Genomic DNA, 14,035 nt, shown 5'->3' on the forward strand with positions numbered 1-14,035 from the left:
ACTCCTTTTGTTTTAGCCCTCTCGCTTTCTCCCTACTTCTCTTTTGCCTTTGGTGGTATTACATTGCCCTTAATGGGCTTTACATGAAAATTAATAGAAAGTGGGGCATAACACCAGCTCTTCGTCAGAGGCTCACTGATGATGTTACCTAGAATGGTGATGAAACGTCTGAAAACAAACCTTCCAGCTCAGCAAGCAAACTCACATCCATGAAAATTAATGAATTGGAGGCATGGATAATTTTGCAGTAGTGGGTATTAGATGAAAAGTGCCATAGGTGATTTGGTGGTGGGAAAAAAGCCATTCTACTGTACACCTCTGAATATATAAACATAAGATGGAGTAGTTAATAAACTCTTAACAGGAATCTTGGTTTCATTTTCACCAATTGGTTTGGATCCAAATTGACATTGTTGAACATATTTGCACATAAGTGTATTTAAGATGATAAAAACCAGACTCACTACATATATATAAAATGACATTCAACACCATGTGCACTTTGCTATAATTTAACAGCTTACATACATTTTGAATTTGGACCATGCTCAACTATATAATTAGATCGCTGTGAAAAATGAATATAAAGAGCCACACATTGCTAATTATACTCTCTCAGGTAGTATTTTCTACCACAGTATTTCAATACACCTAGGATAATCATTTGTAACATTGAATGTAGAATTAAATTGTAACTGAGATAGTCCTATATACACACACACACACACACACACACACACACACACACACACACACACACACACACACACACACACACACACACACACACACACACACACATATAAGCCTGCCTACTGTTAACTGTCAATCTAGGCAGCAGACGTTTGGGAAGGGATTCAGCTCTGTCGTCAGGGATTTGAGAGTTTTAAAATGCCTAGTTTTGAAAAAGTAACTTTACCGTGATTGAATCAATTTTTGATTACTGTTATGACATATGGCATTCGAGATTCTTTTCTCAATTAAGAAAAGAGCTGGATTTAATAATATTAATAATCTAACATGTGTGTGCTTATTGACAACCCTGTCCATTCTACGTTGTTTTGTCTACAAATGATGGAATTCTTCTGTGTAGTTCTGTCATTTGTAATGAATAGAGACATTTTGAAGCCACCGCTGGTGAAGGGTGTCTCAACTTGTAACAGGTTAATGCAAGTAGTCTTCTTAATAAATAAGCATACAAAAATTAATAATTCAATATGAATACATGACTTAAAATAGGGATTGAATTATGCCTGCACATATTGATCCAGTCATTGCTTCTTTAACCTTGTTTCACCTGAAGATTATGATCAGTCTTCAATCCAAATAAAAGGGAAATTCATAACAATAACACACACACCTACTCAGCATAAACAAGTCAGGTTAATTGGAGAGAGGGAAATCTGAGTAAAATGTTTGTTTATCTGACAACATACGAATCAAACCAAAACCCGTACTGCCTAACAATTCTACTGATCAGCCCACATATGGCCTCTGAAAAAGAAATCATCTGAAGCTAACGCCACTAATACAGAGCAAAAGATGCCAAACTGATTTCATTCTCCAATAATCTTCCAGCAGTATGGTACGATCCCATAGCATTCAGAATTGCCCAGAAATTCCACATATCTATTTGTTTTGTTCATTAGGAATGTATGGTGCTGTAAAAACTGTGCCATACTTTCTTTGGATTATTATACTTAAAAAAATTCAAGATTCAATCTTTATGCAGTACATCTCATATTATGGGAATATAAAACAAAGAGCTGTGGAAGCTGGAGATCTGAAAAAAGAAACAGAAATAGCTGGAGAAACCCAGCAGGTCTGACAGCATCTATGGGTAGAAAAATAGAGAACCGAAAAACTTCTTTTTTCATTTTGTAGTCTTTTTTCTGTTATGTAAATGGGAAAACTCAACTTAAAAATGACTGGAAAAAAGATTTGAGGAAGCACTTATACAATATATCAGCTTATTTAATACTCGAATTTTATACATTGCCTTTCAATATTGTTGACTGGCAGTGGTATTTATTATCAGCACAAATGGGCCCAATAATGCCTATCATATGTACATTAATAATACACAGCAATTACTTTTCCCCAAAGAGTTTTTTTTCTAGGTAGTAATTACTGCCACTGTGGTTATTTACCCAAGGAAGAAAACTGTAAATGCTTGTGATTTCAAAAGTAGTTATGCTATTAATCAGAACTGCACGTAATTAAAGTACCATCCAGAAGCAATATCACCATCCATCAATAAAAGCGTCAATTTATTGTGGTTACTTTTACCGCTACAACTAGGCAAATCTATATGGCAATATAAATGTTACAGTTGAATATATCTGGATTATGCACATTTTAGTAAGTCAACTTCTCAGGCAGAATTTACCTAATTAATTACTCTCATTTGTTCATTTATACATGTTCAAATATATGAAATCAAATAAAACTAATCACATATAAAAGCACAGAATAAATAAACATGGATTTTCAGCTTGAGTAGTTCTGTAAAGTCATCAAAGAATACATAGGGAAATAACTTCACATTGTTGTGAAAAAGGTGTCAAGTCCACCTGCAATGTTGACATCAATTATTTCATAAATGCTGTTCAAGCTGAAATTAATGATAAATTAGTTACAATGTTGGATTCCTAATGTTATATTAAAAGGCAGTTAGTAGAGAACAAGTCAGGGAACCATTAAAATAAAATTTTCTCCCAGAATTTATGTTTGCCATTGCTGTTGTGTAATAAATAGTCTGTAATTTATTGTACAATGTCTGTTTTGTTCATACATTTCATTGTTGCCCACGAATTTAAAATCTCTAACTCAGCACTTTGTCTTTCATGAGTGGTGTAAATTGGAATTAAAAAAGCCTGCTTCATGTATCCATCAACACTGCTCTTAGACAAACAGAGAATGGCAGCATCTGGGGGGGAGATATATAGTTAATGTTTCGACTCTTGTATGACTTTTCAGAACACTGCTCTTAATTTGGTCATTTGGAGCTAAGGGTAGCCTTGATTAACTGAAGTAGCCACCCATTGGTCTTTGGATGAAATTTGCAAATTGTAACTGCAAATACAGATCGTACCGTTATGTGGCAGAGTGGATTGACTTTCCTTGTGCCACTACGCAAATACTTCACTGCACCCTCAGTCAACAGAAAACTAATGTGGCTGTGGAATTTCCTGCACTGGATATCCTATTTGGTAATGTGCCTTTTTTCTTACTTTCCTGCATCCTTTTCTGCATTAAGTTACAACCACACCCGAGGTGAGTTTCCTCATTTTGGTATGGTTCCAGATGGGATATTCCAATTTGTGAAGCTCCTGGTGAGGAGGAATAAACTGATTGCCCTTCTTTGTTCACCCAAACAGCCCCAGTTTGTCACAACAAAATTAATCTTAAATGATCTATCCACTTGTGGATATCTTTCTCACTAACCCTGATAAATTTATGTTTCAAATGGAGCCAATTTAACCAGGCTTTGCTGAATTAACAAAAAGTGAGTTTATTAATCCATAATTGCAGGAGGAACCAGTAATGCAACATGCATACACAAATGCATACATGAGGTGAATCCAAAGAGGACAAAATTTATTTTAAAAGATATACTGATCATTCTCTGAATTGTTTTAGAGGAAATGTTAGTTAAATGTTGTGGCTGTTGCAGTCAAGATCACCAATAGCATTGACATTGATACTTGAACAGTCAGTTTTATGATCTTCAGTTTTGCAGATTGCTGGAGATTCTGTAATTCTGACTTCTTTGAATTTCAATGCTCGGGTAAGTCAGGTTTCCCTTTTTTATCTGGCTGCTATTTAACTAACTTTTTACATTCAGAATGAGAGGTCTTTACCTGCAGCAGAGGACTGACTAGAGGATAGATACTCGATTGTAACCTTCACAACAGCACACTCCTACTCAATCCCAGGCCATTCAATGCTGAGAATATTCAGCCTCACTAACACTCTTCAGGAGAATTGAAACCGAACTTTTAACCTCTGTTCTTGTATACTTTTCAAAAGCAAAATTTCAAAATGCATCCACAGGGATGGCAAGCTATTCAACAGGGGTTTTCAGCCCCTCATTGTCTTTGTGGTTACAACAGATCGCAGTCCATTTTGTTTTGACTTGCCTCTTCCCCCTTTGAAATTGTCTGAAATTCCCTTTGCATCCGTGGATGTGGTATCCCATGGGTTCCTCTCACCACAAGTCACTCATTTACAAATGTTGCCATTTTTGGCTATATTGGGCCTTTGATAAAAATATTATTTTAGGATTACAAGTTAAAAATATCCACAGTATTTTGGGGTTCCGATCCATGACACACTGTTAGAATGAAACTTTTACTAAATAATGAGAAGGTGACAACCATACAAACATAAAAGAAAAACAAAGAACTACAGATACTGGAAATCTGAAACAAGAACTGAAAGTTCTGGAGAATCTTAGCAGGTTAGCAGTATCTGTGGAGAGAAACACAGAGTTTACATTATGAGTCCAATGATGCTTCATCAGATGTTCTGACATTAACTCTGAAACAAACCTGCTGCACTTCTCCGGCACTTACTGCTTTTGTTTCATCATCCAAATATATGCTGATCGCACCAATGCGGTAATATTTTAAATGGAAAGGGGAATTTAGATGTAAAGGAAATGAAGGGAAACTAACTGAAACAGCGATGAGTGCAGCAAGGTGACATTTTTTTTATCCGATCATGGGTATGGACACCAGTGATTTTGACACTTATTACCTATCACTAATTGCCCTCAAGGTGGAGGTATATTCTTTCTTGAACTGTTACAATCTATTTGGTGTAGGTAGATCTACAATGCCATTAGGGAGGGAGTTCCAGGATTTTGACCCTGCAACACTGCAGGAACAATGACACATTTTAAAGTCAAGATGATGTGTGATTTGAGGCAAAACTTGCTGATGATGGTGTTTCAATGAATCTGCTGCCCTTGTCCTTCTGGATGCTAATGCTCATAGATTTGGAAGATGCTGTCTGAGGAGACTTGGAAGATTTCTGTAATGTACCTTGTAGATAGTACACTTTACTACTACTGAGCATCAGTGGTGAAGGGTGTAAATATTTGTGTATGTGGTGCCATTCTAGCAGGCTGTTTTGGCCTAGGTGGCTTCTAGTTTCTTGAGATTCTTGGAGCTGCATTCATCCAAGTAAATGGGGAGTATTCCATCACTTTCTTGATATATGTCTTATAAATCAGGGGCATTTTTTGGGCAAGACTGAATTATCACTGCAAGATTCCTAGCCTCTGAACTGCTCTTGTAGCCACAGTTCTTATATGGCTAGTCCAGTTCAGTTTCTGCTCAATGGTAACCTCCAAGATGTTGATACTGGGGGATTCAGTGATGGAAATGCCATTAACTGTCAAGGACCCATGGTTAGATACACTCCTGTTTGAAATGGTCATTGTTTGAAACTTATGTGGCATTTTTAAAATTCATTCTTGGGACATGAGTGTCGCAAGCTGGCCAGAATTTATTGCCCATCTCCAGTTGCCTTTGAGAAGGTGGTAGTGAGCTGCCTTCTTGAACCGCTGCAACCCACCTGCAGGTCAATGCCAGTTGGGAGGGAATCCTCCGATTGTGACCCAGTGACAGTGAAGGAATGGTGATATATTTCCAAGTGAGGATGGTGAGTGTCTTGGATGGGAATTTGCAGGTGATAGTGTTTCCATGTGACATGAATCTTACTTGCCACTTGTCAGCCTAAACCTGGATATTGTCCAGATCTTGCTGCATTTGGACATGGACTGCTTGAGTAACTGTTGAGCATTATGCAGTCATCAGCAACTTCTCCACTTCTGTCCTTATGATAAAGAGAGATAGAACAAAACAAATCAGCCATGATCATACTGAATGATGCAACAGACCAAATGGGCTAAACAAATCCTTCCTGCTCCAAATTCTTATTTTCTGTCTTGTGAAACATAAGTTCTATAGGTATTTATGAATGGTAACCTTATTCTTGGTTAATAATAGCATTTAATAATGTTTCCCTGATAAGTTCAACATTCCTGAGATATAACATTCATTTCTTGAATAGTCAACACTGTGTTTCATTTGGTTATTAAATGCATTACTTTGTAGAGACCTGCAAATAAACAACTGATATTTTGAAATTGTAGCGAAAGCATTGATCAGTGCCTTGAAAAACTGTGGCTGCAAACCATGCAGCAACATTAGTGGATAGCACATTAAAGGATATTATTTTGCGGTGAAAATGAAAATTTTGTTGTATCTGAGAAAATGATAATTTAAAACAAAAACTTTCATGTCCACCAAACATCCCAAAATACCTTAACACCAACGAAGGATCGATTTGTTTGTAATATAGGAAATGCCCAGTCTAATTTGTGCACAGCAACCTCCTACAATCAGCAATACAGTGAGTAATTAATATGCTTTATCTCAGGTGATGTTTATTGATAGGTAAGTATTGGCCAGGACACTGTGTGGCTTCCTTGCCCTTCTTTAGAATAATACCACATGACTTTTTTTGATATTAACTGCGAGGGTTCTCAGACCCTCAGTGTAATGTTTGTTTCTCAAAACCTCTGACAGAGTCACACTCCTGCAGTACTATACTGGATGTTAGCCTTGATCTTGGTGTTGAGCTTCTGGAGTAGAATTTAAACCCACAAACTTGCTAACAATGGAGGCACAGCTAGCACTTTGCATTTAGTGGTAACAATCATGGGATGCTGATTATGGGCAAAAAAGATGGAAATGGTTCATTTTCTAATACCAACACCTGAGTTTAAACATTTTAATGAACCTTTTGATGCAAGTGATCCCATGCTCATTATGGTATTTTTACAGAATTTACTAAAATAAATTGTTGAAATTTCCAGATGCCACAGTACTTGTTTATAGCATCAAAAATGGCAAACAAAGCATAATAAAACTATCATTGTCTCTGACCTTTCTGAGAAATGGGGTCAGGCTACAAATATTGATGTGGAGCAGGGTAGATTCTACTGATGGACTGAGAGGCTTGGTATTAGGGTAGAAATGGAGTGGGGGGTGTTCTCAGTTCTAGGGGTATACTTCCTGGCCCTGCTGCCATTTAGCTGGAGTGGCGTTGTGTGGTCACACAATTGCTAAACTATAGCAGCCATCTCCCAGTGGCTTCCATCGGATAGGAGGCTAATTCCTTCGTAGTCACTGGTATAGAGTGGGCTTTGAGGCAGGCAGGGCCACCATTGTGGCTGGCTGGGTGAGTGGATGGTTCACCCTATAATCACTGGAGCCCATTGATTCAGCAACTTCACCTGACAATGGATGGCACCTCAGCATAACTGTGCCCTTCTCTTTTTGGCAGATACACAGACTGCCACCTTTGTTGGTAACATGTAGCCAAGAACCCTACCACTTTTCAGTCCTGCTAGAAGAACACTAGAATTGAGGAATGTTCATATATTTCACGGCCTTGAAGTCTAATTTTTTCAATAATAAATATAGTGAATCATACACAACTTATTTAGAAAAAATATTCCAAAAATAAAATCGTAAAATGCAGGCAACTAGGAGCAGCAATCATTCTAGACCAATGTATGTAGCCTGTTAAGTGCTACATATATCACTGAGCTATTCTGAAAAGCTTGGTTTACTCTATAGTGATGTTAATTGATAGAAACAGATATGTATGAAAGATAAGCACATGCTTGTTTTCCAAAACATTGCATTAATATCATGATATGGTTATACAGGCGAAAGGTATTATTGTATAACAGGGTGCTCTGAGGCAGAAAATGCACTGACACAGCCATTGCTTGTAAACACACTGCGTGTTTGTTGTTAAAGCAGATTAAACTAATTACACTGGAATAAACAACTTGGCTGATGTCATAAATTCTGAGATTCAACCTTGAACAGTGTACACAAAAATCCAAATCACAGTGTTAACAGTCTTTAACATAATTAGTTTCTGTTTTGTTGACTATATTTAAATGTTAAAGTTTTTTTTAGAAGAAAATCACCGGTGCAGTTATAGCTGCCATGCGTATGTAATTTGACAGAAATGGGAGCTGTTTAATAACATGAAGATGTCATTTTTCAAGAGTTATGATGAAAAAAGGTGACCAAATATTCAGTTGTACAAGTGCATATTGGGCAAATCATTTTATCACTAAACAAGGAGCTGAAATTTTCAATGTGTTTGTTGGGAGCAGTAACAATTCAGACTTAATGCCATACACATAGCCTGCTATTCTACTTCAGCTGCATTTGTTAATTGACTTCTTGCAATTAATTGGGATACATCATCCATTAGATAAGCAAGTGAATGCTGCAAACTAAATTAAAAATAATGCAGCTGTCATTTTTTCTCTCTTATTTACACACTATTGTAACGTATAGGTTAACATGCAAGAAAGGTATTTTCATTTTTGGTTTCTTTAAGCGCCCCATTGTGAATACATTTAGTCTATCCTTAACATCCTGCGTAAGTCTGGACAAGGTACTGTTGCCCTTTACTAATTTTTACAGAAAGCTGGAATTTTTAGCTCACGGGAACAGGGCTGGATGGAAGCTTTCCTTTATGCTCCTTATGATTTATCCTTTTTGAGACAGGTCTGTATTCAGCCACCTGAATTTTTATCATTTAAACCTACATTGCGTCCCTATAGCAACAGACAAAGGTGCATTTTTAAATCCAGCCATTGGAAGGCACCAGCGACTCTTTCGTTTGTAGAGGATACCTGGCTTTCGGCCCCAATCTAAAGCAATAACCCTGGCGTGTTCATAACAAAACACTGGACAGTGGCTGTCGGTGTCGGCTGCACGACTGGGTATCCGACGATTATCAAACAATCTTAACTTCTGCTTCCATCCCCGCCGTCTCTGCCGATAGTCATTTCCCTCTTGCATACAGACTGCATGCATTCGCAAGTACCGGCCGCTGGAAAACTGGGGGCGGGAGAGCGGAGGCATCCAGATAAATACACAGCTCCTTTCTCCTTATTTCGGGCGGTGGGCTAGGCTAGGGCTGGTGGCGCCTGCGTTAATATATCAGTAATCGCCTTTCAGTTTTCGATCGCAATAAGCCACCTTCTGTTTTGCAGAGTCAGTCTGCACATCAGATATTTAAGGGGCCATTAAGGAGAATGCTAAATTATTTTTCTTTTATTACTGCTTTGCAACCCACTGAGCTCCTTCTGGAATTAACTGGATTTAAATATTGACCGAGTATTGCAGATATGAAAATAAACGCCAGTGCCATTTAATCGGAGGAGACAGACTGGAGACTGGGAAATGTCCCTGTGGTGGATTGAAAGACGCAGCAATTGTTCCGTATTTTCTCTGATCAAATTATTATTCATATCAAAGGCGAGTGGAAGCTGATGTGTCGCCTATTACGACTTCAGGGAAGATTTACGGGTGGTTGTAGAGAGGGGCACAGAGTATTCGAAACGCTGTGACCCACAGTAACATAAAACTATCCCGCTTCTCCCGCTCACAGTCAAATCCGAGCTGCATCCTCCACAGGTAAACATTGATCAATAAATCCTGCACAGCAATTTTAACTGTTTCCTACCGCGCTCCGTGACTTCATCTCCCCAAACCCCACCAAAAACAAATAAACCTGAACGAACTGCCCCGCTCGCCTTCTCTCTACCAGTGTCGCTGTGCGCTCCAAACTGGGAGATGTTACCCCAGCTCCCCGTTTATCAACATCCCGGGTTTATGATCAGCGATTTGCATCATTCTGCATTTTCTTACATACTTTCAGACTACTGACTTGGGGAAGACAAAACAAAAGTTGAGTACATATGTACTGCAACAGCCGGTCTGTGTGTTTTTTTTTCTCTGAGAATTCACTGTTCACATTCTGCTGCGGGCACGCCAGCACTGATACCTTTGCTAACAGGGTAAGGCTGTTGCTAAACTAGTAACTGGCTTCAAACACGGGGAGATTCTGCCGTCTTTATGAAAGATAGTGTCCTTATTGACGGTCATCGCTGCTCAGCGATGTGGTCCTTATTCACCAGACACACACACATAGATGAGGTTTATTGCAAGACGCGCCTTAAGATTTCCTTCAACCATTAAGCGTTTGCTTTCACCCCCCACCCCCACCCCAATGAAACCTAAGGATGTCCGCACTGCGTGCTGAAAGCGAGCAGCACGTCTGCATTCACTGTGAAGAATTCCAGTTGGAAGGGCCGGCTGGAATGAGGCTCAAAGATGCTCCCAATCTGTCTGAGCTCCGACTGGGCTCTGAGGGAGGTCACAGCGGCGGAATGAAAGGATTTGAAACTGAAAAGCCGCACGATCCTAGACACAGACCGGGATCCAGTTTAAAAGAAAACCCAATTCATTGACTTTCACCTGCACTTTCAACCAGGACAAAAATAAAAACCAGCAAATGAAAAAGGCAGCTGTACCACCAAGGCCTGAGTCAACCATTTCAGCATGTGCAGCCCGGGGAAAAGTTCCGTTTAGCTGAGGTAACATGTTTCAAAGCGCATTCAGGAACACATTTTAACAAAGGCACGTCCTCTAGATTTTAAAAATTAAACCAAGCGTTCCTTAAAAGAACCGATTTAAAAGGCGGGGTGAGAGGAGGAAGCTTTACATGGGACCCTGTTTACGATGTCAATCTGAGCAGAGCGGCACATTTGCGATAGGATAGCATCCCCCCGTGTTAATGAACACTGGATGTGAACTCGTCCTTTCCCGAGCTCTTTAGCGGCGATGGGGGTAGGGGTTGGATCGGGGTAACTTTTCCTCTCTCACAGAACACTTTCTGGCTCATTAACCGGGGGGGGGGGGGGGGGCAGCGTAAAGGTGAGGAAACGGCAGTCGGGGGAGCCGGGGGCTGGATTTGCTGCCATTCTTCGCTCGAGTAAATTAGCGCTACATGTCAACATCCATTCACCTCGACAAACCTCGTCAAATTCGCTGTGAAATCGGAATCCCACACCTTTGAGGACTGCTCAGAGTTGGGTGAAAACGAGATATTGTTCCAGACTGCAAACCCACCAGCACTCCCCCCACTTTACCATAGTTGAGTGAGTTTCCCGGCCGGAGAATTGATGTGACAGACTCGCCTACATTTTACACGCTTCAGCAATACCTGGCCGACATTGTTTTTTATTGGGCAAATCTACCCCCAAGGACAAGAGAGCAAAGTCAGATTTCACCGTCAACATTCAACATGAAGCCAGTTGTCAACTAAACCGGGCGTTGCAACTGAACTTACAGTTTAACAGAGAGAGAGAGAAAATAAATAAGCGGTACTCACTGCAGTATGCGAGGAGGAAGCTAGCCAGAATGATGACTGCCCAGAAAGTTGAGGGCACACTTGGCCATGTGTTGGCATCCTTACGGGGGTTTGCCGGAGCCATGGGAGGGGGTGGGGGTGATGGTGGTGGAGGAGGAGGGGCAGCGGGAGGGTTGTGGGGTCGGTGGGGGGGGGTGTCCTTTCAGTTCGGGTTCACCAACAAATTCCCTTCTCCTCGTGTAATCCCTACCATTTTCCCTGTCGACTCCCACGAGCCATCAGCTACAGAATTCCCACTTCCCGCGTGGAGTTCCTTGTTTCTTCGGGATGGGACTGAATGGTCTTTTAAATGTTGCCACCGTGCCTTTTATAGATTAAAACGCCGATCGGCGGTACTGAAAAGTGATTCCCCAAGACTACTTCATTGGCATGTCCTCGCATCCCTTGGTAGGCGAGTCAGATGTGGGCGACAACGGGAGACAACGTCTCAGGAGTTGGCTGTTGGCGGGTCAAGGTGTTCTCGATGGGTGACACTTTTTCCTGCAGACCTTATGAAACATCCCGAGGCGCTGGGGGCTGCAAACGAGCTGGCTGAAGGCAGTTGTAACTGCCTTAAAAAGAGAAAGAGCTGAGATCAGTTGGAATCCGGTGAGTGTGTGTGTGAGAGAGAGGTTAGCAGACCGACTAGGAAAATGAGATTGCTTAATGCTTGATGATGACGCCTCTAACACACACACACACACACACACACACACGGGGTGGAGAAAGTCTGCAGGAACCAGCAATGACCAGGAAAACAGCCCACCAGTGAGTGATCCTTCTGACCAACAAGGTGCAGCCCACCCACCCCTCAACCGCCCCCCCCGCGGTTGCCAAGACCTATCGGCCGAGCACTGAAACCTCCTGGTGCCTTTCAGAGTAGCCCCACGGGATGGTGAGAATTCAAAGTTTCCCAGCTGTTTTCGGGAACACGGCTGAAGCGGAGAATTCAAGCCTCTCGCAGCCTCTGACGCAACCAAGTCTTAAAGCAAGGACCTAGAGTACCTGAGCCCACCCACCAAAAGGCGCCGAGGGTAAGGCTGCAAACGATGATTTTGAACAAAAAGGGGATGACGCGATTGGATGCAAACGTTTAATGAAGGTAAGGACCCCGAAGAGTGCTATGGAAAGATCCTTTATCAAGGGTCTTCACACGTTGTGTAGTTGGGGATAATGTTGAGAACCGAAGAAAAATAGTTTCACTGGTTAATTAAAAAAAACTTGAAATATAAATCAACTTGTTTCTAACAGTTTTAGTAGCTGGACAGACCTGAGATACAAGACATACAGGGGAAACTCACATTATAAAGTTGAAAGCAAACAATGAGTTTCCGCTTTGATAAGTTCAGAGTTTGGAGTATGGAGGTACTATCACAGGCTGGACTGGTGCCAATATGTGGGAGGTTATCATTCTGAAGGCAATTTTGACAGAACACACATTAAAGACAGGCTATGATGATTTGAAGCGTCTGCCCTGCTATAAATCAGTCATCTCTTGTCACTCAGACCACATTAGGCTCCTTGCTTGGAAAGGGAGTATTTATTTGATCCAGTTTCAAAGAAGTAATGCAGTCGTATGACATCACCCCTAGCACAATTGGGCATCAAGTCATGCACTAGTAGTGATGTAAGCACGGATCAGGAGTTATACTGGTCCAATTTCCAGCTTGCAAGGTAAAAGGAAATGTCCCAACAACATCTTTAAATATCCTTAGAATCTCTCCGGTCTGGAAACAGGCCATTCGACCCAACAGGCCCTCTCCAATACTCCGCAGAACATTCCACCCCAACCCACATATTTCCCATGCATTTCCCACATTTCCCTTCAAGAACCCACCTCTCCTATACATCCTTGAACACTGAGGCAATTTAGCATGGCCAACCCACAAATTGACAGGATGGAGGCAGATGGACCTACTGAAACGTAATCACAATCTGTGTCACTGCTTCATCCGTGAGTATTACCCAGTTACTATTCAGTGTGATCTAATGTAGCCCTTATCAAATACAGCTATTGTTGTGAGTGCTAATATGTGTGATGCCTTCATGCTATTGTCATAATGTGCAGTAATATGTCACTGAAAACGGAGCCGGCATTACTCAGTAACCGTGACCCGAGTCTTGTTCATGGGTTACAGGCAGGTCACTGACTGAATGATCACTACGTTGGCTATTTTACTGAAACCAATAAAGATGAGGAGTATGAATAGACTAATGTTTATGCATGTTGCTAGGGAAACATACCATGAGCAAGAACAGTGTAGCTAAGTAGGACATGCTAAAATTCTGTTCGGAAATGTAGTCACTCTGTGGGTTTACTTTGAAGCAAAACATTGGAGTCAACGGCATGAAGATGTGCTTAGTTGAAAATATTGATTGTTGTGAATTAGTCAGATGTCTTTCACTGGATCACCAATCATAGAATAGAATATACATTATCAGCGTGACGGGTAATTTCACAGTCCACAAGATTGCTATTTGGCACATGTGGAGTAATATCTAATATTCAGCAATAGTACATGGATGTTCCAGGATTAATTTAAAGATGCTCAGATAGATTGCAGATGTGTACCTGTTTGTGATTTCAAGTCAGCGACTGGAGAATAAACAATGCTTTGATAGAATCGATATTTCACAGATGACCGTGGATCATAAGTACACAAAGCGATCAAGGAAGCATTCTGTAATGTGGCAGATTCGCATCTTTATGTCAATTTCTCCGGTAGTAATGGCT

At 40.7% G+C, this 14,035-nt stretch overlaps 1 protein-coding gene across 3 annotated transcripts in view; it reads right to left on the reverse strand.

The window, feature by feature from the left end:
- tafa5a (TAFA chemokine like family member 5a) overlaps window positions 1–12,249 on the reverse strand; it is a 579,339-nt gene extending 567,090 nt beyond the window's left edge. For all 3 annotated transcript variants that reach the window (XR_007249806.2, XM_048554490.2, XM_048554489.2), the window contains exon 1: window positions 11,284–12,249. Coding sequence is in view for 2 of the 3 variants with exons in the window: in XM_048554490.2 (XP_048410447.1) it covers window positions 11,284–11,386 (103 nt within the window). In the remaining variant the exon portion in view is untranslated. The remainder of the gene's footprint in view (window positions 1–11,283) is intronic.
- Window positions 12,250–14,035: the final 1,786 nt, after the last annotated feature.

Source organism: Stegostoma tigrinum, chromosome 25 (assembly GCF_030684315.1).
Source record: "Stegostoma tigrinum isolate sSteTig4 chromosome 25, sSteTig4.hap1, whole genome shotgun sequence".
NCBI lineage: Eukaryota > Metazoa > Chordata > Chondrichthyes > Orectolobiformes > Stegostomatidae > Stegostoma > Stegostoma tigrinum.